Here is a 26,334-nt window from a genome sequence, read left to right on the forward strand (position 1 = left end):
CTTATTTCAGTTTGTTTTATTTCAGCTTTGGCTAGATCAGAATCTAAGAGAGATGGAGGTTTTAAAAATAATTGGAGCTTTGATCATGAAGAAGAAAGTGAAGGAGATGCAGATAAAGAGTAAGGATATTTCCCTCTGATACTTTATAAGAATGAAACTTTTCAGTAGAAAATCAATTTATATTTTGTGGAAAGTTTTTTAATATTATGGTATCTTTTTACAGTAAGGAAAGATAAGGCAGTATCTTATTGGTAAATAATTTTGCTTATATTTCTTAGTCTTTAAAATGTATGTGTATGTAATTACATATGTGTATGTAATGTTTTCTAATGATTGAAAAATGATTAGTCAATAGTTTTCCAATTAAGTCGTCTTGACTCCTCTTTTTAAAAGGCAGCCTTTCTGGAAACAATTTCAAAAGCCACAATTTATCAAGCCTCTGAACTTTGTATGAAAGATTAAGTCTTCCATTTTCTTTGTCTTCTGCTTGTGAACCTGTGATCAGCACATTCACCTTTGATCAGATTTCCACCAAGGGAAAGCAGCACCAGTCTAGATGGTATGAATAGGCATTGTCCAGATAGAAGGAAAAGCAGTGTCGTATTTTGTTAATGTTCTTGGAATCAATCCTGTGATTGAAATTTTACAGAAGAGTTGTAGGTTTTGTTTTGTTTTGTTTTTTGGTAATACCATAGATAAGTGCAGAATTAACTAGGAAAGTGCTCTTCCATAGTGTACTTCTATTGCCTTTAATAAGAGTTACTGTAGTACTTTTGCATACTAATAATCATGTTGCAAACTCAATACTATTTTTAAGTTATTGGTTTACTGACTTCCTTTTCCACTGGCCAAAAGAAACAAGTTTGGGGCCATGCAAATACACAAAATTTTGGCAGAGCTATAAATATATTTTTATTTTTATTTATTTATTTACCTTTTTTGTTGTTTTTTGAACAGAGTTTCTTTGTATAATAGCCTTGGCTGTATTGGAACCTACTCTTTAGACCAGGTTGGCCTTGAACCCACAGAGATTCACCTGCCTCTGCCTTACAAGTGCTGGGATTAAAGTTGTGTGCCACTACACCTAACTATAAATATATTTTTAGAACTTTTATTTTCCTGGTTCCCCTCTATAGCCCAGGCTAGCCTTTTACTCAGTATAGCTCCGAGAGGCCTTGAACTTAGTTGCCCTCCTTTACCCTCTAGTGCCAGATCGCAGGTGTGCTTCACCACACTCAGGTCCTTACAAAGAGATCTTTGCACACATTATCATTCAAATATGTTAGCTGAATACTTGAGGAATTTCATGCCCATTATTTTAGGTAATTTTATTTGAAAAGAGCTTTGAACTGGCACATTTATTTCAAGGAAGTCAGTGTTTTGTGGTCATCCTTCTCTTTTTTTTCCTGGTTATTTGAAAAAAACTTAGATATTTGGTATTTATATAGTTTTGAAAAAATGGGACTAAATATGAAATTACGACAGATATTTTACCTTTCAGACATTCTAATACAATTTTTAGAAAAGAATTTTTGTATTAACAATGTTGATAGAAAAAAGTAATGAAGCAAAACATTACATTTTTATTACAAATAGCTTGAAGTTTACTGTATATAGCAGAATTATCTAAAAGATATATTTGATTTCTGTCCTGGAAGATTTCCCATGGTTATCTTTTTAAAATGATTTATTAAGGAGATGCACACGATGAATTGCACTTTACAACATTGTGTTCCTCAGGGATTTCAACTTTCTGATCATGTTGAGGTTGCTGGTGAGCTGTTAATGTAGTAGCATGATGGACATTGGCTCTAAGTGAAAGGTTGATGTCTCCAAGGGTGGTGTGTGACTGTCATTGTGCCATTACCATTGGAATTCCTTTCGTCTCCTTAGCTAATTTTCCTTCCCTTAATGGTGCTCTGCTTTTATTACTTCTCTGTTCTCTAAATGCCAATTCAAGACAGAAGAGGAAGTAGTGAGCATAACTAAATATAAAATATATAGCCTGAAAAACAAGATCATATGTTCATTTAAGGGAGGGGTAAATGGATTATCCTTTTTGCTCACTGCCTAGATTTGTTCATAATTGTGTTAAAAAGCAGCCAGCTGTATAATGTTGTGGTTATTTCATGTTGCCATGGCAAAGACGTAACAGAGGACGTATATTTGCCTGAGGCTTTGAAGAAAGGTTTGCTAATCCCCCCAGTTAGATGAGCAGTGAAAGTAAAGCAGATGCATTAATGTGTGGACTGTAAACTGTTGTTCAAGGTTTTTTCCTTTATTTTCTGTATAGTGGGGCAAATCTACTCAGTGTAGAAGATGAGGATTCTGAAACCTCAAAAGGAAAAAAGGCAAGTGTTGCTCTAAAAATAATATTTTCTTTTGTGTTATGTACTCAGAAAAAGTTATTTAAAAGATTTGTCTGAACATAATAATCTGTACCTTGTAATCCTGGCACAAGGTCAAAGCCAGTAGGGCTATAGTGTGAGGCTGTCATTTTTAAAGAAAAAGGTTTATATGCTCTTTATTGTAAGTCCTAGTGCTCCCATTCCTGACTCAAGACACAAACAGTTCTGATTTTTTTGTTTATCTCTGTAGAAATGTGTCTTAGTTGGGTATTAAGAAATAGCTAAATAACTTATTCGAGGAAGAATGGTTTTGGCTCACGTTTGTTTTTATTCATTGTTGCTTGGGCCTGAACCAACATGGTGGCTTCATACGGCTTCTGAAGCTTCTCATCCACTGGCTACTAGGAAGCAGACAAGGAGTGGGGGCAGACCTCTCAGTAGGACCCCAGGCCCTCCTCGCTCATGTGGTTGGTAGTGTGCTTACTGTCTGTCTTTCCCTGGGAACTTCTGGAGGCCATCTGTAAGCTTCCATAGAAATAGCTCTGGGACTGGGGAGATAGCTCAGTGGGTAGTGTTTGCTCCATGAACATGAGGACCAGGGATCTCCAGGGCTTTGCTCATGCCAAGCAAACAACTCTACAAGCTAAGCCTCATTGCCCTCCATCCTCAGGCGCTTGTATTATTTGGGAAACTGACTTGAGCCAAAAATATTCTGTTGATTTTTATGAACAGGAATGTTCTAACCTGTGAGATACTCCTTCATAAATGGCTCAGTTTATACTTGTTACTACTATATTTCCCACCCCTCAGTAATTTGATATTCTACTGACTAAGACCATAAATATTAAAAATTTCTAGGGGAAAAGAGGTAGATAGATATTCCAGATGTCTAAAATAGTAAAATAGTGTTTATGTTTTTTTTTTTTAAAGAAACTGTGTGGGGGGCGTGGGTTGGGGGGGTTGCATATGTGCTTGTGCTCCAAAGTTGAGTGTCTTCTGTGACTGATCTTTGCTTTATTATTGAGGCAGAATTTCTTGCTTAACCCAGAGTTTGCTGATTTGGCTCTTGTAGCTAGCCCGACTTTCCTGGGTATCCTGTCTGCTTTCCAATGCTGGGATTTCAAGTGGCCACCATGCCTGCCTGGCTTTTATGAGGGTTCTGAGAATCCAGACTCCACTCCTCATGCTTGTGTAGCATCGTGTCTTACAGTTTCATACTTGTGTGACAAGAAAACAATTTGTAAGCTAAATTTTGTGATTCTCCTATAGAATAATATATTTATGGGCCTGGGGTATGGTAAAGTGCTTGCCTAGCATACATGAAACCATAGGTTTGAACCTTGGCACCATATAAACCAGGTATGGTGGTGCATAAAGCAGAATCAGAGGTTCAAGTTCATCCTCAGTTACATGGAAGTTCAAGGCCAGTCTGGGATGCATGAGACCCTGTCTCAAGAAAACATTAATAAGCCATGTATGGTGACCTTTGCCTTTAGTACCAGAATTGGGGAGGCAGAGGCAGGGTCTCTCTGAGTTCAAAGCCAGCCAGGGCTACACTGAATACCTGTCTCTAAAACAGCCAAACAAACCAACCAAGATAATAAATAAAATTCTTCTAAAAAAAAAAACAAAAGAAATGATAAATTAATTTTCCTGGAACTAAATACTAAGTGTAACAGATAGTAAAAGCCTTTTTAAAGGGAATTGACAATATAATAAATGGTAGTTTCTGTGAGATCCATAGTTCCTAACTGTATTAGTTAATATCCTGACAAAAGGTGAATTAGGGGAGAAAGGGCTTCTTTTTCCTGACAGTTCAGAAGGTGCAGTCCAGATGGGGCAGGCACTCCACAGGAGTGTGAGGCCACCCTGGCAATCAGGAAGCAGTGATCACATTGTATTTGCACAGAGAGAACAGGAAGTGGGGGCAGATTATAAAAACTCAAAACCTACCCTTGGGGACATATTTTCTTTAGCAAGCCTATTCCGTTTAGAGCCTCCACAACTCTCCAGGCATCACAGCCTGGAACCAGGGGTTCAAACACATGAGCCTATGGGGATAATTCATATTCAAACCACAACATCATGAAACTAGAAGTACTGTTTTGTTGCTAGCTGAAATGATTTATCTTATAAACAACTTATAGGCAACAGAAGTAGGAAATATAAGAATTTTTCTTACATATATACTCTTGCTTTGATGATGACATTGGATTGTTGGTAGATATTTCCTCAAATGCTTTCTCAAAACAGATATTCATTTGAGACAGAGTATTGCTGTGTAGCCTATGCTGACCTTGAACACTCCATCCTCCTACCTCTTCCTTTCCAGTTCTGGAGATTTAGACTTGTACCACCATATCTGCCTTCAGAAGGAACTATTTGAAAACACACAGTTCTTTAATCAGAAGCATGGTTGAGGGCCTGGACAGATAGCACAGTGGTGAAGTGCTCGAAGACTTCCAATTTCAAACTCTCAATCCTGCCTCTGGCTCCCAGGTGTTCACAAACATGAATGTGTCTCTTTGTCTGTGCCACTGATTCTACTGCAGGTTTTTAATGTAAATCTTTTGATTATAGCATTCCTAACATGATAATATATCAGAATCACCCAGGAAGTAACCTCAGATACAGCTCTCAGAGTGAAGACATCTGTGGGAGTCTGTTGTTTTGTTTTGCTTTTTGGCTATGCCAGGAATCCAACCTGGCCTTTGAACACAGGAGGCAAGCATCTACCTCAAGAAAAATGAAAGAATGTCATTATCTTTATCTCAGTTAGCTCTGTTCTTTTTGCCAGTTTATTTGAACCTAAGAGACTTGGTTCTTTCTGTAGAGCAAATAGATGTACATTTACTTTGGGCTAGTGATGAAGACTATTGCCAGTTTTATCACTTTATCCCAGTCTAGATTCCATAGTAAGACCTTGGTGTTTTGTTTTGTTTCATTTTGTTTTTTAAAGAAATTAAGCTGGGGCTGGAGAGATGGTTAAGAGCACCAGCTGCTCTTCTAGAGGTCCAGAGTTCAATTCCCAGCAACCATGTAGTGGCTCACAACCATCTCTAATGAGATCTGGTGCCCTCTTCTGACCTGCAGGAAGGCATACAGGCAGAACACTATGCATAATAAATAAGTAAATCTTCAAAAAAATAAAATAAAATAAAAGAATGAAGCTGGATGTGGTGGCATATGGCTGCTATCCCACAGGAGTTGAGGAGGCTTGTTCTGAGTAGTAATCCTGTTGGGCTCTATACCAAGACTCTGTGTCTACAAGGGTGCGAAATCCCACTTCAAGGAGGTGTGGAAAGGGAGTAAATATGATCAAAATACATTGTATGATAGTCTCAAAAAATTAGTATTTCTTAAACAGAGGGAGAAGGAAGAAGATATTAAAAGAGATAGGAAGGCCAAACTGTGGGTAAAAGTTGCTACACGTGGAGGAAGAAGAGAATTGCATACATGAAATAAGTACATTGATAATGTAAAAAATAGTAAAATAAATACATAGTTTTCTTTTATATTGGAGCTGGAGAGATGGCACAGTGGTTAAGACTACTTTCTATTCTTGGAGAGGCCCTGGGTTCAATTTCCAGCACCTACACCCACATGTGCTCACAACTGTCTGTAATTCCAGTTCTACTGGATCCAATGCTCTCTTCTAGCCTAAGACACCAGAGACCTACACAGTACACATATATACATTTGGACAAAACACTCATACCCACTTTAAAAAATAAAGAAGAACTGAGGACCGTCGAGTCTGAAAGCAGCTTTTGCCTTATTCAGTGAACGGTACCAAAGATAGGTTGGTTAAATATTGGGGATCTCCTCAGGCTCTTCTTGTCAGTATGTTTATGTTAACATTTATATCTGTGAAGGCACAAAGACATTATCTCAGTTTGTGTTTGTGTAGGAACTTTGATACCGAGGCAAAGGCACATGTTTTGCAGTATTATCCTACTGATGGCAGCAGGTCTGTTAAGCAGTGGAAATGTTAGTTTTTGTTACTTTTTTTTTGAGGGGGGGGGCTGTTGGTTTGCTCTCTAGAGAGGAAACTAGCCTAAGATTCATTACCTTAATTTTTCTAAGTGTTTTGGGGGAGATTTATATGAAAAGAAAAACAATATATTCCCTGTTCCTACACATTTACATTGTCTTTAGGAGAAAGAATCGAACCATTTTCGCTCAAGTCTGTCCTGCTGCTGTCTTCTCACCAAACTCCATCCCCTCTATCCCCAAAAGCTGTGTATGTTTTATCTTGTCCGTCCCCTCCCTTCCCGTGCACAGCCCTCCCCACCCTTCCCTTTTCTTTGTTCTTCCCATTCCTCTTGGCCTGGAGCTCGCTGTACAGACCAGGCTGGCCTCAAATTTGTGCAGTAATCTTGGCTTCGCCTCCCCATCTCCAGAGTGCTGAAATTAGGCCACTATGCCCTATTGACATTTACATTTTTAAATAACATTTGTGTGGAAGTCGGGGAGAACTTGAAGCAGTCAGTTCTCTACTTTCACCATTGTGATTCCCTGGGGATCAAACTCCCAGTTGCCAGACTTGGTGACAAGTGCCTTTGCTCACCTAGCCATCTTCTGGTTTTCTAAATGTGTAGCCCAGGCTGGCCTTTAAATTGTGATCCTGCTGCCTCCACCCTGTGTGCCATCCTAGCTGACTTGTTTTTAACTAATGAGTTTCAGGTGCTGTTGATAGATGACCGACCATGCACACGAAGTCCTTTATTGACTCTAACATCTGTGGATCTTTTTGCAGTTAAATCAGAGATCTGAAATTGTGGCTACTAGTTCTGGCGACTTCATCTTGAAGACTTATGTAAAACGAAACAAAACCGACAGCTTTAGAACTTTGAAAGGCAACCCAATTGGACTTAACATGTTAAGCAACAATAAGAAACTGAGGTACATGTAAAAGTTGGATAAATTCTCTACAAATACAAAGATTGATGTGTAGATGCTTCATTATGGAGAAGGGAAAGGCAGAGTTGGACACTGTGGCCAGAGGCCTTCCTAACCCCTTCCTTTTGAATTTGTCAGTAAGGCCAGGACGTTGCATAGATTCTCTGAATCTTTAAAAAAATTTAAACACTCATTTATTCATTTATCTGTCTATCTATCTATCGTGTGTGCACGTACATACATGTGCCACGATGTGCACGTGGAGGTCAGAGAACAACCTGAGGGAGGGAGTTGAGTTGTTCTCTCCCACCATGTGGGTCCTGGGATTGAACTCAGGATTTGGCTTGGTGGCAGTTGCCTTTACCTGCTGAGTCACCACTTTAGGAGACCCAGTCTTTAGAAATTATTTTTTATGTATTTATTTTTGTGTATATGTGTGATGCAAGCATGCGTGCACATGTGCACTCTGTGTGGAAGCCAGACAGAATTCATTGTTAGGTGTTTTCTATTTCCTAACTTTTTTCTTTTTTGAGACCTGGTCACTGTGTGACCCTTGGCTAGCCCGCAACTCATTATGTAGATCAGACTGGCCTCCAGAGATCCAAATCTACTGCCTCTTTCCCTGATTGCTGCTGGTTAAAGAGATGCACTAGCACGCCTGGCCTGCACCTTTTTTTTCTTTCTTTTTTTTTTGAGACATAGTCCTCAATGAATCTTTAGCTCGCTGTTTGAGGTAGACTGTTTACCAGAGAGCCCTGAGATGTTCTCACCATGGCAGTGTTGGGGCCCACATGAGGTTTTGCACAAAGATGCTAAGGATCTGATCTCAAGTTCTCATGCTCACACAGCTATCGCTTTACTCCCTGAGCTGTCATTCAGTCCCTTTTGAGGCTTGAATTAGGACTTAATTGTAATGATTTCTGAATAAAGTGTGTTGCAAGAAACATTTTAGTGTATGACATGTCATACATTTTCTTTTATATAGGTATGGAAAAAAATGAGTCACAGCATGAGAAGTCTAAAGCAGTATAATATACTCACACTCACATACCTCCTGGTTCAGATCATCTCAACAAGGGTCTTGTTTTTCTCTTAGGATTTATTCCACTTCTTCAGATAAAACATTCCTTTCCTAGAGGCTATGGTAGTAAACTATTGTTACCCTAGGACTGAGCTATTAGTATCAGTAACATCCCATAAATGGAGTTGAAAATCACTCTTGTTAGAAATAGAAAAGCTACTCTGTCACTATATAGATAGCTAACTAAGATCTGTAAACAGCAGGTGACATTCGAGTTAGAATTAAATTTAGACTTTGGATTTCTACTCTAGTATCCTAGTTATTCTTTTCCCTTGAGAAGGTTTGAAATACTTGAAAAGATATTAGGAAGTCTCCTAGTAGACAATTTTAGATGTTAATTTGGTTTGTCTTGTTTCAAAAATTATTTTAGTGCACAGTTTTTATGTGTGTGCATGCTCAGATTTTAAAGGGTTATTTTGTCAGTGTGTGAGCAGGTTTTTTTTTTTTTTTATCTGTTCAAACTGTTCTTTGTTTTTGAATGTGCAGTGAAAATACACAAGCTACAGCATTATGTTCTGGAACTGTAGTTCATGGTAGACGCTTCCATCATGCTCATGCACAGATACCAGGTGTCAAAACAGCGGCTCAGAGGTAAGGACCTCATTCTCTTGGACTATCATTCCCTCTTTTTAAGTATTCTTTTAATCTTTTAAAGATTAAAAGATCTTTTTTTAATCTTTTTTTAAAAAAAATCTTTTCACCCCTTTCATGTGTAGAACTTGGCAGTTTTCACTGTCTTTGAAGAGTTATACCTCCGAAATAATTCATGACTTGTTATACTTTATTTTATACTTGCTTTTTAGGAAGTCACACTTTTGTGGAGAATTTAAGATTAGAACCATTTGCTGTATTTCTTTGTAGATCTAAGAAGATATTTAATGAAGCTGATAAATATCGATCTTACTGTACTAACTTGAACTAAATTGACCTAAGGAGCAAAACTAATTTTTATTAGTTTTCTTGTCTTACAAGATTTCAGAGTATCAAGCAAATCTCATTAGTTTTAAGTGTTTGGTCATATTACAAATTTAAGAGTTTAGTACTGATGTTGGAAGTACTGTTTCATCCTTAAAGAAGTGGTTGGGAAAAAGATTGATCTTTTAAAAGATTTTGAGTTTTTTCAGAATTTTTAGAATGTTAATATCTCCTTTTAATTGATTCAAGATTCTTAGGCTCTAGGATGTTAAACTATAAATACTTTATTATAACTGGTAACATTTATTTTTTGTACACAATTTACATAATGTTCTTTATTTTTAAGGTTGTTATTCATTAAAAAAACAATGTTTCAAACCTTAGAAACTTGCTATATATGATGTTTATTTAGATTTACTACAATATATCTTTGACTTAAAATCTTTAAATGTTTCTCATAGTTTAAGATGACTACATGAAAACTTTTGCTTTTCTTAAATATGTTACTGTAGTTTTCACACAAGATTCTTAAGAAATTCAGTTCAATAGACAGAAGTTACTGCTTACTCTAAAAATTTGCTTTGTTATAATACAGGGTACACAAACAAATCAGGCTCTCTGTAGACGAATTTCTAAACAGTCTTATTAAATAAGAAACACAGAGCCAAATACAGGGGTGCAAGCCATAGAGATCATAGCAGTAGCCGCCAACTAACCTTAGCTCACCACACCACCCGTCGCTTCCCAAGAGAGCCTCTTCCTGTCTAACCTGTGCCTTTATTGCCTTCCTGTTTTGCCTTTTCATTGGCTCTAACCCCAGACACATCACTTCCTCATCGCTGCCTGTCTATACAGACCTTCAGGTCTCTATGGTTGGTACTGGGATTAAAGGTGTGTGTCACCACGCTTGGCTGTGTTCTTGACCACACAGAGACTCTGCCTGCCATGTGATCGGATTAAGGGCATGTACTACCAATGCCTGACTTCTGTTTATGGCTTGCTATGACCTCTGATCTCTAGGCAAACTTTATTTGTTAACATACAAATAAAATATCACATTTCAGCACAGATAAAATATTACCACAGCTCTTTGGCCAAAATGAAGCACTAACATAAGGATAAAAAATAAGACATATGGTTACACAAAAAAATTAAAGTCAGAAAATTGAGTTGTGTTTTATACTAGGCCTTTACCTTATTGTATCTTTTTTTGTTTTGTTTTTTTTCGAGACAGAGTTTCTCAGTGTAGTTTTGGTGCCTGTCCTGGATTTCACTCTGTAGACCAGGCTGGCCTCGAACTCACAGACGTCTGCCTGCCTCTGCCTCCCGAGTGCTGGGATTAAAGGCGTGTACCACCACCACCCCGGCCGCCTTATTGTATCTTTTATGTGTATTGCTGCTCACTTCTGTAAATGTTAAGATTTAGTTTGTAAGAGCTAGTGTTTGTTGGTAAAAAAGTTGTTTTCTAAAAAACAGCAACCAGAATTAATTCATATTCCAAGACAATCCTGAGTCAAAATATCTTGCCAGTATGCTTAGGAACAGTAAAGGAAACTTTCAAGGTTTAGATGATCAGGATAGAGTCTGTCTGCTCGTGTTTCTCTCAAATTCCATGTAAGAGTGAGCATTTCTTGTTCTATGACCAGTCTTCTAAGGAATTTTGAACCCCACAGTCAAGTCATTGTAAGTTCTCAGTTTTATTTCTTCAAAAACAAAGGGATTTGTATGTTATGAAATAGGTATAGGTGAAGAATAGTGTATTGGAAGACTAATATGGCCAAGTCCCACCCTCTAAGATCAAATTTAATGAATAATGGTTAAAGACAGGAAGGTGAATAAATGAATCCAGATGTGGTGGCATATGCCTATAATCCCACCACATAGAATCAAGCCGAGGCAGCAAGAATGCCATGGATTTGAGGATATCTTGGGCTAGAGAATTTTATGAGGGCTACTGTAGAGGGAGGCCCTCCACTGCCACCCTGCCCCAGTGACGGGGGCTTAGGTGGAAGTTCAGTAGTTCGGATATGCAAATTGGCTGTGGAAAGAGCACAGCATAGAGCTGTCTTGCGGAGGATAGGACACAGCAGCCTTTGAGAATGCTTCACAGTACATTGACAGGCCTGAAGGAAAAAGAACTCTTGATGATTTCTCTTAAATCTTACTTTGAAATTTAAGAACTGTTACTAGTTTGGTAGTTCACAGAACTTTTTTTGGAGAGAGTGATAGGGCTTGTTTTTAAAGTCAGTCTCAGACACTGTATTCTAGTAATTTGTAGTTTTTAAGGAAGATTGATAATTCTTTTGCGGGGGAGGTTAAATATTACATCAGATTTGTATCATTTAAGGGAGATATTAACTTTATAATCTATTTTCATACTACTATTCCAAAAGTTATTTTATATATAAAAGATAGGCTCATACACTAACAGTGCTAAAGGAAATTATTGGAGAAAAATGAACTGCAAGTATTTAAAAGTCTGATTACATTATGGCTCCACCCCACTTTTAAGCAGACTTTAAAACTACACTTTTTATAGTTGTTTTATTTATAATTTCACTTTTTAATCAATTTTTTTCTTAGCTTTCTTTTAAGGGTTGGTTAAAACATCTTATAAGGGGAAAATAAATGTCTTTAAAAACATGTGTAATCTAGTGAGGTGTGGCACATGTGTGTAATTCACCATGTAGGATCATGAGTTTGGGGCTAGCCTTCATTGAGACCTTTTCTCACACACACACACACACACACACACACACACACACACACACACACACACAAGCATATAAACCATACAGGAGAAACTGGGTCCTAGAATGAGCAAGATGCAATTATTAATGGATGGCTCAACCTTGGGAGACATTTTGAAATCCTAAATCAAGTCATGAATATCAGAATTAAATCAGTGTCTTATTTTCCTCCTTTTATTTTTACTGTTTTGTTTGAAGATTTATTTTTATTTTTTAACTATGTGTCTGTGTGTAGCTATGTGCACATGAGTCTAAAAGTGCTCAGAGGCCAGAAGAGGGTGTTGGACCCACTGGAGTTAGAGCTGGAGGAGTTGTGTGTCCCTGATACAGGAGCCAGAAGTCAAACTTGGGTCCTCTGTATGAGCAGCGTCTGCTCTTAACCACTGAGCCATCTTTCTAACCCCTCCTTTTCTTTTTAAGACCACTAGTACAATATTAGTTAAAAGAAACTTTTCTTTGCTGTGTTGTATGAAATGGTCAAAAAAGAGTATAAGTTGACACTTTCAAAGTCCTGCTTTATTAATAATAACTTCTACATGTGTAATCTATTTTTATATATACATATACATCCTCTGGTGTGAAACTAGATAAAGCATACATTGAAACTTCTTGTGGAATGCTGTGACTTGTAAATTAGGGATGTGTGTGTGTGTGTGTGTGTGTGTGTGTGTGTGTGTGTGTATCTGAGGATGGAATCCAGGGCTTCCACTCCTATTGAGTGGCATCCTCTATCTCTAAAATGTACTTTTCTCAAAGATAAGGTGCTAATAATTTTACTTGCTGCCTCGGTTTATTGGGAAGAACCAAACCTGTTTTTTTTTAAATCTTTTTTTTAATTAAGAAAGATTTTTCATTCATTTTACATACCAATCAGAGATCCCCCTCTTCCCTCCTCCTGCCCCCCAGCCTCTCCCTCCCAACTCACCCCACAAAACCTATTTTTTTTTTATTTTTTTATTTTTTATTTTTTATTTTTTTGGAGACAGGGTTTCTCTGTGTAGCTTTGCGCCTTTCCTGGATCTCGCTCTGTAGACCAGGCTGGCCTCGAACTCACGGAGATCCGCCTGGCTCTCCTTCCCGAGTACTGGGATTAAAGGCGTGCGCCACCACCGCCCGGCTATTTTTTTTTTTTTTAATCTTTGTTCTATGTTCTACACTTTTTGTGTTGTTTACAGGTAAGATTTAAAACTTCAAAGCAGAGTGTAAACTCTGTTTTCCTCTTGGGATCAGCAGTATGACATTAGAAGTGTCTCACTTAGGTGTTCTAACGATTCCTAGGGCTGTAGCTTCCTGAGTGAGAGAGAAGCTAGGCTATGTTTGAACTTGGGTGTTTATATTTCCTTGACTTCAACAGGAATGCAATGTTAGCATTTTTCTGTCATCTGACAGATAAATTTTCTATACGTTTTTAGTAGCAAAGAAGCTTTCAGATATATTAGTATAGAAAACAGTTTTAATGTGTCTTTTGCTTATAGGAAAGTTTCTGTCCTTTTTTTCTTAATTTGTCAGATTGTACTTTTGGCTTATTTGTGTGCCCCCATGAAAGGAATGTAATACTGTTCTTTTGAAATTTTGTTAGTTAAGTTTTACTTACAATTTTGAACATCTAATCCTTTATAGAGAGCAAGAGTTTCAGAATGTGAGTTTTGTTTTATTCTAAATTGAAGGCTATAATTTTACTCGAGTGACTGATGTTTTCTTGAGTTTCCATGAATTGTGGAGAAATGTAGAACTTTTATATGTTGACTTGTGATAAGTGATTATAAACCTAGGTTTTGTCTTGTGTCCTAAATAACATACAATATATTCTAAGACTGTTGTGCACTAAGAAACTTTTTGTCTAATATAATAAAACTGAAATTATTGGAATTTTTTATAATTTCCAGGAAATATCATTATTTCTTGAAAATGGTATCTATGACTGCTATAAAATAATCTGTCATCGAATGCTTTATAGGTAAACCCTTTTGAGAATTTTTGGTTTTATGCATCCATATCTTCCTTCCAGTTAAATATTTGGCTACTTAGATTAATTTATGTTGACCAAAATTGGAAAAAAAAAGCACTAGTTAGCACGTAGTATAATGCAGAGTACCACTAGAATAAATTGCTCGTATTCATAGCTTTGCCTTGTTGACCGCGATAATTATAGCTGTAATAACATTTCAGCAATCAGTCTCCTATCTTACATTTCTTTTCTTTTTCATGTTCTAAGCAATCAGGACCGAAAAGAAAGGTAAGCTTAATGTTGATGAAATTAGAACATGGGTGTAGCAGTAAAATATCAGCTTCTATACTTTGAACAATAGCTTAAATTGGAGTTCATCACTAAAAGCTTACTATTTTAATGAAAGGAAACCTATTAATAGTACATTGTGATATTGGGTGTGTGAATAATGTTTCAGTATAATTCTCAATGCATGTATTATTGCATGGATGGTTATACATATTATGTAATATCTGACTAATTTTCTTTAAAAATAAAAATTTCAATGCCTTAATTGTAAAGTCGCATACAGTTAAAATCACCAAAATCTTTCCAGCAGGACGACTTGAGTAGGCTGAGACATGAAGAGCAGGCGATCAAGGAAAGGATGAGCTAAAAAGCAAGACCTGTCCATAGCCTGGAACTCACTATGTAGACCAGGCTAGATTTGCTAATACAGTTTTTGGTTTTTCGAGACAGGGTTTCTCTGTGTAGCTTTGCGCCTTTCCTCGAACTCTGTAGCTCAGGTTGGCCTCAAATTCACAGAGATCCGCCTGCCTCTGCCTCCCGGGTGCTGGGATTAAAGGTATGCACCACCACTGCCCAGCTGCTAATATAGTTTTACATGCTCTGTGAAATGGACTGGGAGCTTTTTCTTACAGAATAATTCTAAATAAAATATGTAGATATTGCTGTCCTTTGAGAGTGGGATAAATTTGTTGAGTAAGGGGAAAAATGGTAGTTTTAGAATAGAGAAAACTGGTAAAGTTTACGTTAGGTAAGAGGCCAAGGTTGCCCATGAGTGGTGGTTGACAACCTGTAATCTCAGTATTTGGAAAGCTCAGGCAGTAGAATCCAAGTTGTACAAGCTCAGTCTGGGCCGCAAGAGACCTTTACGAAGGGAAAGACAGCCATCACTGCACAGAGAAACTGTCTTGGAGGACTGGGGAGATTGGGAATGGGAGTGCATTCCTAATGCAGCAGTCAGGAGTGGTTGGTGTACCACCCCAGAGCTATGACTCCAGCCTGAAGACTACAATTTAAGGAAAGTAAGATTTTCTTACCAAACAGAAATACTTTTATATAAACAAAAAAGATCATTCTTGTGGGCAAGTGAGGGGGCACAGGGATAAAGGTGCTTGTCACTAAGCTTGACAACCTGAATTTGATATCTTGACTGCGTATAGAAACATTTTTATATTAAGCATAAGGGCTTTTTTTTTTCCTTTGTTTTGTCTTGTTTTGTTTTTGAAGACAAGGTTTCTTTGTGCACCCCTGGCTGTCCTGTGTGCCCCTGCCTTCTGAGTGCTGGGGTTAAAGGTGTGTGCCACCACCACACAGCTAAGGAATGTTTTTAGGTCTGTATTTTAGTATAATTTATAGCAGCTGATTTTTCTTATTTGTGTAGGAAAACGTGCAGGAAAATGTGAAAACCGTAGCTATAAAGTCTAGAATACAAACAAATATGTATAATACTGCAACACATTTTAGCATTGTGGGAATTACATGATATGTATGCATCCTCATTAGCAATGCATGGTAGTACAAACGTCAAATTCTGAAGAGCACAGTTCACTAATACAGTATATATGATTTATTTTTCAGGGTGTTACATAATTGTGGGGCTTTTGTTAATAATATTCAGCATTTCACAATACTTACTGTTTTTGTTGTCCATAATTTAAAATATAGGAAGCACAGAATTACAATGGAGATGTTACTATATTTGCATCAAGCTTTATTTTAGCTATGTAACTATATGAATCATGAATATTTTAAGCTAATATAGTATAGTTAGGAGCCCAAAACGTTTCTTGAGGTGAAGTTTCATGCAGTCCATGATGACCTTTAACTAACTGAAACTGAGGTTGACCTTGAGCTTCTGATCTTTCTGCCTTTCCAACTGCTGGGATTACAGGCATGTGCCACCATGCTGGGCTAGAAGTTGAAAACATGCCCTTCAAAAAAAAGTTAACTTTGAGCATTTAAAATTTTGTCTTTCACAGTTTCATACATATGAAGTATGAGCTGATCACCCCCCTCAATATCTTCCCATTTCTCTTTCCCTTCCTCTGAAACCCTTCCTCTTCCTAACAAGTACCTCCTACCTATGTCTTCTTCCTTTCGTCCGTCCTTCCATCTATCCTATTCCCTCTCCCCCTAGCATTTAATTAGAGTTGCTTGCATGAGCATGGGTGAGGGATTTCTTACTTAAGCAAGGAAAACTTGCCACTGGCTGTACCACTAAGAAATATTACTGCCCGTTCCCCCACTAACCATTAACTGCCTATGGCTCCTCAAGGAGATGGGACCCCATGAGCTTCTTCCCATCCATGATGGAATATTGATGGGCCCACTGCTGTGAGTTCTTGAGTACAGCTGCCCTCTTAGAGCTAGAAAATAACATTTCACACCACTAATCCCCATTCTCCAGTTCTTACAATCTTCTATCATTTTTTCCACAATGTTCCCTGAGCCTTTGTGTGGGTGTGGGTGTGTGTGGAGAAAGAGTGTGTGTAGATGTCATGTTTAGAGCTGAACACTCAACCGTCTCTTGTTCTTAACACTTGTTTCATTTGTAAGTCTGCATTAACTGTCATCTACTTCAAAAGGAAACTTATCTGAACAAGGCTGACGTTAGCAATATCCTGTGGGTGCAGACATAAATATTTAGAAGGCAGTTTGATACTATGTTTATTTGGCAAACCAGCAGCAGTAGATCACCTACTATGACCTATGACCTCCCCAGTCAAGGGCTTTTGACCAGGTCTGTAATAGCAGGCATGAATTCCCTTCTTTGCAGAGGACCTCAGATCTAACCAGTAAGGAGTTGGCTATCCCAGCTTCATTCACCATTAAACCAGTGGGCATGTCTTGCCTGACAGATTAGTATTATAGCTCACAGGTTCATAGTAAGATAGGGTCATTGATAATTTTATTCCTAGCATTCTAAGAAGATAATACTTTCCTGTACTATGAAAGCTAGCTTGCAGGGCTTCTAACCCTTCTTTTTCTTTCATCCATTGTCTTCATATATCCCAGACTGACTTGGAACTCTGTGTAGCTGAGATGACCTTGAACCTTTTTTTTATGATTATTATTATTAATTGTGTGTATATATATATATGTCTCTTCCTGTGGGTATGGGCACATGAGTGCTGGTATCTTTGCAGGTTGGAAGCATTGTCTCTTTCAACTCTTCCAGGAGCTGGAGTTATAGGTGACTGTGTGTGTGTGTGTGTGTGTGTGTGTGTGTAAGTAACAGAACTTAGGTCCTCTGCAAGAAAAGATTGCTTTTAACTGCTGAGCCATCTCTAGCCCTGACCTTGAATTTCTGATCCTCCTGCCTCTACCTCTTGAGTGCTAGAATTACACACACACACACACACACACACACACACACACACACACACACACACACACAAACACACAAAATACAGTTCTGGAATCAAACCCAGGTCTTTGTGCAGGCTAAGCAAACACATTCCATCCACTGAGTTAAATTTCCAGTTTTCTTTTTTCATAGTACCATTGCTACCACTGCATGAAAGGCAGGTCCTTTTGCCCACCCTCACAATTTATATCATCACAGATTTTAAAATCTTGGGAGAGTAGACATTGTTCACATGTTCCCGCTACTGCTCCAGTTACTGTTGCTGACACAGTTTGCTGGGATTTGATCCTAAAATTGTCATTTAGTAATTGTGGGGCATTGCATTGGTTAATCAACTTTATTGTGCCTCAGTTTTTTCATGTATAAAAATGTTGATATATGTAGCTTGAAAGGTTATGAGAATAAGGAATTAATAGGAAACATTTTTTTTTTTTTTTTTTTTTTTTGGTTTTTTCGAGACAGGGTTTCTCTGTGTAGCTTTGCGCCTTTCCTGGGACTCACTTGGTAGCCCAGGCTGGCCTCGAACTCACAGAGATCCGCCTGGCTCTGCCTCCCGAGTGCTGGGATTAAAGGCGTGCGCCACCAACGCCCGGCCATTAGGAAACATTTTTAACATTAGTATCTGGCACATAAGTATTCAGTGTTTGCTGATAGCTCTTTCAAATCATTGCTGTCGCCTCTTTTAATAGTATTTTCTTTGTCATTTTTATTTTACTGCTTTGACTTTTATGTGGAAATATGAAACCCTTGAAAGAATATTCACTTGTGATTTATTTGATCAAAAGAATTACACTGCTCTGAACTATTGAACACTAGTGTGAACATTTATAAATAAATGCTTATATAAAACAAGAGTATTTTTAGACACTCTTACCTAGGGTTGAAAAGTATCTCTTATATCTCCTGAGTTAGTGCTTCTTTTTTCCTTATGTAGTGATTTTTCTCTCAAGGCTAGCTACAGAACATTTTTGTTCTTTCTCAAAATTAGTATACTTAGATAGATATACTATTTAGGGCACTTATACTGAAATTATATTTACCATGGTTGTATGTTGAGGCAATTGTGGTAGCTTATGATTGTATTCCCAGCACAAGGCAGGAGGATTGCCAGTTTGAAGGCAGCCTGTACTGCCTAATGAGACTCCTTCTAAAATAATGATAATTGTGTATTAAGTTTGACAGAGTAGTTTAATATTTTAAGACAACTGTATTTGTAGCCATAATGTCCTATGGCAAGACGTCACTTGTTCTATAATTGACTTGTATGACACATTTTTTAACATTAATTCTTTTTGGTTCAATATTCATTTTACTCATTGATTACTTTTTAAATAATGAAAAACATGCAAAAAATAAAAATTGAGTTGTATTCAGTTGGGTAATTTATTCAAGCTGATGTGTGACAAGTCTTTTAATGTGATTTTTCATAAACTGGTTAAAAAGCAATTTCAAGAGAAAAAGGTCTAGACTTTGCATTTGAGTAGTAAACAGGTAGTGTCCAAAGTTATTGCTTTAGAAGCCAGCTAAAGGTAGTTAGTACCAGTTACTGGAGGCTAAGACTGAGGCTCTCTTCCATCTGGCAGTTTGAGACCTTAAACGAGGCACTTTTTCTAAAAAATAAAAAAAATTTAATTAAATGACTGCCTTGAAAAACCAATAATTTGAATTTGTTTATTGAATATGTATCCTAGCAGTCCACTGTTGTGGCTCTGGTAGATTGACAACTTTATAACGCCACTGCTCTCTAGCTGTGGTTTTATTTTCGTAATGCAGTTTATTTTATAGCATCACTTTTTAGCAGGACAAGTTATGGTTTCTCTGAATAAATTATTGTAAATAGTCCTTTGACTTTGTCGCTTTGAGAACTACATTATTTCCTATTTGAATGAAGTCATACAAATTTCCTTTTGTAGGAAAGAATATCCACCTCATGTCCAAAAAGCTGAAAACAACCCTGTAATGTTAAGTCATGTCCAAGGTGTAGGTAAGTGTACAATTTTGTTTGTTACCCTGGGAAGGGCTTTGAATTCCTAAATGAGGAATACAAATAGAGAGAATATAGATACTAGCTTTAGAATAGTGTCCAACATAATAGACAGAATATTGAAAACCATTTATGACAGATTTGAGATTTTTTATTTTAAACTGTGGTCTTATATAGTGAGGATGGTTGCACAATTAGGTGTGTACAGTTTTGAAATCTTTGGATTATGTTACATTTTTGTTAAAATCCAAGTATTAATTATAGATTATCTATAGCTTTAACATAGTTTTATATTAGATTATAACAGTTTTGTATTAATGCAAAAAACAAAAATGTATTTCATCATCAAATTGGTTTTCTTTATGTAAAATAGTGATTTGATTTGATTTCTTTTGAATGGGCATCTGGGGACGCATGTCATTGGGCTTGTGGAGATCAGAGGACAGCTTTGGCGAGTCTTCTTCCCTCTCTCCACCTTGTCAAGGCAGTCTGTTCTGTTGCTTTTGCTGCACTGTGCACTCCAGAGTAGCTGGCCCCTGAGCTCCCAGGCAGCTCTCCTTCCCACTGTATCCGACTGTAGGAGTGCTGGGATTACAGATGGACACTCTCAGGTCAGCTTCTCTTCTGTGCAGACCCCAGGTATAATTCCAGGGTTGAGCTTGCACTGCAAGTGCTTTTACTCTTCGAGCCATCCTGCTAACCCAGCATTCTTCTTTCTGTTTATTGTTTTGAGATCAAGGTTTCTCTGTTGCAGACTATCCTTTAAGTTAAATCCTCCTCCCTTAACCCCTGAGGGGGGTGGAACTTACAGGTGTGTGCTGCTAAGCTGAGCCTAATTTAAAATAGATGCGCTTTTTTTTTTTTAGAATTGTTTTTGTTAATTTTAACTGGGGTGGGGTTGGGGGAGGGGAGGCATATGCAGAGGCCGGAGGCTTCAAATCCTTAGAACTGGAGTTACAAAAGTTGTGAACTTCCTAACATGGGTGCTGGCAACTTAGCTGTGGTCCTCTTCAAGAGCAATCTCCACAGCCCCTCTAATGGATTTCTTAACATGTCGCCTCCTTGTTTACAGACAAGGCTTTGCTTGTTTTTAAACATGATGGTTCCTAGTGCCGAACTTTTGTATATGCATTAAGTATACCTCTGTTGCATAAGTAAAAGTTTTCATGCTCAGCTTCATCATTTCTCATTATCTTTTATTTGTTTTAATTTGGATTATACTTTGCAGTGCATAGTTATGTTAATAAATTGAATTTAGCAATAATGACCATCTTCTTCAGTGTCCACCCTGTTACACTTTTATTCTTTATTGAACACTGACTCCATTCTACTTAACTAAGTCAAATACATTGTATTTGTTATGTACCTATGTCCTATTTCTTGTGGAAGATCCCTCTAAATTCAGATTTTTACCTCCATTTTGTGCAGAAGAACAAATGGTGCCATCAAAGCATTGAATTATTTGCCTAGACTTCATAGAGCTAGCAATGGCAGCTGGCTTGAAACCTGGGTCTGTTTAATGCCAAATCTCTTACTCAGTACAAAGTTGCTTTGACCTTCAGAGAAGAACAATACAAATACTATTTCCATTTGACAAATGCATTACAGAGAGACAAAGTGATTAGATCCTCTAGTAATACTTTAGATGCCATTTAGCCAATCTGTTAGAATACTTAATGTTTATCCAACGACACTCGGTAATATGCAACAATATTCATTCAGCTGGGCATTGTAGCATACACCTTATATCTCAGCACTCTGGAGGCAGAGGCAGGTGGACCTCTGTGAGTTCAAGGCCAGCCTGGTCCACATAGAAAGTTCAGGCCATCCAAGGATACATAGTAAGAGCCTGTCTCAAACAAACAACAAAAAACTACCCAACAATATTCCTTAGATTTCTTTGTTTTTCACTTTAAAATAATTGTAGATATGATTATCTACTATTATTATAGAAAAATGGCAAAACTAATATAAAATGGTTCCTACTTATTCTTTATCCTTGTTACACCTTTTAAGTCAATACTTTTGTTAAAGTGAAGATTAGTATAAGGTGCTTGCCTGTTTGGTTATTGGGGTTTTGTTTGTTTTCTGACACAGAACCTCATTACATAATTCAGGCCTGCATAGTACTCTGTATAGTCTGAATTAGTTCAAACTACTGATCTCCTGCCTTAGCCTTCTGAATGATAGGATTAAAGGCATATGCCATTATAGGTCTGTCTTGTTATAAGACTAAATGCTAAGCTGTTGACCTTGTTTAGAAGTAACCTGTTTTCCATTGATGCCTTTCCCACATTGCAATTAGTTGTTTTCTTAGTTGCCTGGATTATTTTGACGACTACAGGGGAGTTGCTTTTGTAATGCCTCTTGGTTTATGTTTGATGATGATTTATATGATGAAGCTGCATCTCTACTGTTTTTGACAACACAGAAATGACGTGCCTTTTTTAGTGCATTCTATCAGGGATTGCATGGTTTTAATGTGTTTGGTTACTGGTGATGTTAGTTATGATCACTTTGTTATATATAGTAGTTTCTCTAGGGTTTCATCACTATAAAATTTGGTACTTAATAAAGTTCCCTGATAATGTTGAGGTAATGATTCTGTTTCTCCTCAACTTTTCACCATCTGATTTTATCATCCATTGGTGATGGTTGGGGGTACAGTTGAACTTCTCCAACAGCCTCATGTGGCTCAGCCTCAAACTGGCTATAACCAATCCTGGCTTTAAATTCCAAGCCCCTCTGCCTACACATCTGGAGTGCTGGTATTATAGAATTGTACTATCACCCATAGCTTCATTAGTGGGTCCTAATGAACCTGTTACTCATTCACACAACAGTTACTACTTGATTTTTGTCTAATGATAATTTTCTGTTTTCATTTATTTTGCATTTATTCTTCACCAAGATAGATATACCCTTTGATATTTGTAAGTTCTTACGGGCAGTACATATAAATTTTGGGACAATATTTGCTATTGAAATTATAAGCTTTGTCAAGGGGAGAAGTGCTTTTAAGAGAGTCTTGTATCCCAGGTAGACTCTTGGTTTCTTTAGTGCTGGACATCGAACCCAGGGCTTTGTGCATGCCAAGTAAGCACTCGATCAATTGAACTACTCCAGCCAAAGCCGTAACTATTTTGAGAGTAAGAAAAATTATGTTGAGATACTACCTTTTATCTTTAATTATATTAAAGGTAATGGGGCCTTCCATTTGCAGCTACGTTTGTGTTAGGCGGGTAGATATATGCCTGGTTATAGGATAAACTACAGTACTAGCATAATATTGCATATGATGCTACATGAAGATCACATTCAATTTTAGTATTTCCTTTGGAGATCACATGTCATTAGTGTCTAGCATAGTTCCTGGAATATTTTTGCCTTTAAAAGAAATCACTGTGGTACTGACAGGATGGCACAGTGGGTAAAAATGCTTGAGCATTTGTCTCTCAGAACCTTAATTTGATCCCTTGAACCCTCAAAGGTGGAAAGAGAGACTTGACTCCAAAACTACCATCTAACCTCCACATGTGCACCATTGTATGCACATGCTTGCACTCAAACACATTACAAGTCACCACCATCATCATCAAATGAATTTTAAAATTTAAATGAAATTTACCTTCCTTTTTTTTTTCCCTTTGGTTTTTTCAGACAGGGTTTCTCTGTAGCTTTTAGAGCCTGTCCTAGAACTCACTCTGTAGACCAGGCTGGCCTCATACTCACAGAGATCCACCTGCCTCTGCCTCCTGAGTGCTGGGATTAAAGGTGTGTGCCACCACCATCTGGCAAAATTTAGGTTCTTGATATCAAGATGATTTTTTTTTACATTTATATATTTGGTTCGTTAGGTGTGCGCATGTGTGCGTGCGTGTTTTCTCCTTCCACCTTGTGGGCTCAGGGGATTGAATTTAGCAGCACACACCTTTACTTCTAAGCCATTTTGCTTGCCTTTGGTCTTCTTTATTATTCTGTTTGCTCCCTTTTTTGAATTTAGGATGTATTTAATAGTGAGTTTTAGTAAGTTATAACCATAGTCTTTGCTAGCATTGATAAGCAGTTTTGTAATAAAAAGTTAAAGCTTATGAATTATTAAGTATAATTTTTTTTAGGTTTTTGTCAAAACACATTTGTTGTTTGTTTTGACAATATTTTAATTTTTCTAAGCATGTAGAATAGCATTTATAAATGATACATTAAAGTCACCAATTTTCCTCTGGCTTTTCATTTTGTTCTTTAAGCTTCCTTTTCTTTTTGCAACTGTTTTTAGTATTCCTCTAAAAGTTTACAACTGCTTGACATTATATGCTATTTTTTAATATGTACACATTTTAATTACACTTTCATGCAATTATACCTTAGGATTACAGCAGTCAGCTGATAAATCACTCCTTAATTCACATGTACAGAAGAAAAGTATCCTCTCATATTCAGCCAGTCCATTTTATTATCTTAAAACTTAATCTCACCTTTCTATCCCTGTGCAGTGAGCCTCTATAGCTTTGGAGTATATGCTTGCAGATTCAGCAACTATGATCAATTGTATTAGAAAAAAGAAAATTGCATCTGTCAAAATTGCATCTGTATTGAACATATACCCTGTAGCCTCAGGGCAAATGTATCATTAGCATTAGTTACTCAGAAAGAAATTGATCAAAGATTAACAGATAAAATAATGTCCTACAAATAGCCATTCTTAATATGGGGAACAAATTCAAAATACTAAGACACACTTAACAACATCATGTCAAGCTAACTATAAATGTAATTTTGTTACTTCTGCCTTTTAATGGTTCAGAGATGTACTGAGAACAAGTACAAACACACCTGAGAGAGAGAGGTGTCTAAAATAGTTCCCAGCTTGCTATCAATATAGATACTCTTCATTCTCAGATTAGCCATTCTAAGCTACAGATATCCTCTACAATAGCAATGACTAATTACTTCACCCACTAGTTACAATATTTTTGTTCAAAATAAAAATAACTATAGTGTCTTTTTATTACTTTATAAATCATTGGAGGATTAATTATTCTTCTTCTAGTCATCTTCAGACTTTTAATTATCCACAGCATGCCCATAGAGAGATTAACACACCAATTTACTAAACAAAAAGGGAGGAGATTGCTGGTAGCCATGTCAAAAATATAACAGGAGGCAAATGAAGTTCAGGTGTCAGCCCACTAGAAGAAAAACTCTGATGGGTATGTCTCGTTTAAGCAAGGCTTACGAGAATACAAACTCTAGAATGCCTTTTACTTCTGTTATGCTTTCACATGCTGCTGTCTCAATCTTTTCTCTGATATATTAGATGTAGGGGATCCCCCACTACCTGTATTGTAGTGTGTTTATCTCATGAAAACATCCTGATCTTCTGGGCATCTATTCTGTGGATTGTCAAACAGATGAGTTCTCCTTAAGCTGTATTTTCTAATGGACACAGTTTTGATGAATACAAATAATACTAGGATATGTTTCATAACTAAGGCCTATTGTTCCATGAAGCCCGTGAGACACTTAGGACCTGCTTTAGATCACAGCTCAGATTTATGATTTAGGAAAACATTTGTTTCCCGGAGCCAGGCAGGTTCAATTACCTTTAATCTTTTTGCTAAGATAGGAAGTCACAGATTTCTTGTACATCATTAGATGAAATAAAGCTTCAAAAGAGCTTAAATTAGACCAGATGCCTTGCTAATGGTTTTTTAGATAAGCATTCTCTGTCTTGTTCATAAGGACACATAACTGTGCTGTCCGGCTAGGTTGTAAATACAGAAAAGCCCAATTATTGCTGGCCGGCAAATTAGTCCTTGCACTCATTCCTGACCTCAATTTGTGAAAATATATTCTGACTAGTCAAGGCTACAGAGAATAATTTGACTCTGTAGCCCCTAGTGAGGGCTGCAGGTGTGTATTACCTGAGAGATTCTGTTAGAGTAGTTAATCGGTGGAGGGAAAGGGAACAGAAGAGTGTCTGGAGAGAACAACATGAGAGAATAAAGAAAAGGAACTGTTAAGAGTATGTGTGAGTTTTTTCCTTCCCTAAAAACTCTCAGAAAAGTTACAGCCTTGCTAGTGCCATGGTGTCCTTGCAAGCCCTGTGTGCAGCCTTGGGGCTGGTTTCCAGAGGCTGCAGTAATACCCTTTTTTGTTTTATTTTATTCACTAAACAGCACAGTAAAATACTCATTTTAAATATTATGTATATTGTTATATTTACTTGTATTTTAATTAAATATTACTGATATTTAAGAAGTGTTTGGCAGAAAACCGATACATATTTGAGTGGAATAATGTGCACAGATCTTGTGTTCAATTTATAAGATCTAATGAAAAATTTGTTTATTTTTATTGTAGATTTTTCTTTATGTCCATAATTGAGTTTAGTTAAAAAAAAAAAAATCTTGTGTAGGGCCTGGTGTCACAAGACTTTAACCCCAATACTTGGGAGGCAGAAGCAGGTAGATCTCTGTGAGGTCATGGTCAACCAGGGCTGCATGGTGAGACCCTGTCTCAATAAAACAAACAAATCTGAAGCAGCATGTTGTTTAAAGGGATTGAGGATTTTCTTGGAGGCACACTCTGTGTTTGTGAGGCACATTCAGCCTGTTCTGTTTACTCCTGAGCTCAGTTTCTCTGCCTTGGTCTTTCAAGTACTCAGAACCCATATCCTATTGAAGGCCATATTTTCAGACTATTTTGCTTTAAATTAATTTTGCAAGTAATTTCTTATATTCTAGACACCTGT

General features: G+C 37.2%; 1 protein-coding gene across 1 annotated transcript in view; it reads left to right on the plus strand.

Moving 5' to 3' along the window:
- The window catches only part of Senp6 (SUMO specific peptidase 6), a gene marked incomplete at its 5' end in the record, with an annotated part of 78,980 nt that continues 52,646 nt past the window's right edge, over positions 1-26,334 (plus strand). The window contains 6 exons of the mRNA XM_052730305.1: positions 1-119; positions 2,294-2,351; positions 7,108-7,253; positions 8,818-8,922; positions 14,212-14,232; positions 19,510-19,580. Of these exons, the coding sequence (XP_052586265.1) occupies positions 1-119; positions 2,294-2,351; positions 7,108-7,253; positions 8,818-8,922; positions 14,212-14,232; positions 19,510-19,580 (520 nt within the window). The remainder of the gene's footprint in view (positions 120-2,293; positions 2,352-7,107; positions 7,254-8,817; positions 8,923-14,211; positions 14,233-19,509; positions 19,581-26,334) is intronic.

Source organism: Peromyscus californicus, unplaced genomic scaffold, assembly GCF_007827085.1.
Source record: "Peromyscus californicus insignis strain IS unplaced genomic scaffold, ASM782708v3 Scaffold_11__1_contigs__length_118956290, whole genome shotgun sequence".
Taxonomy (NCBI): Eukaryota; Metazoa; Chordata; class Mammalia; order Rodentia; family Cricetidae; genus Peromyscus; species Peromyscus californicus.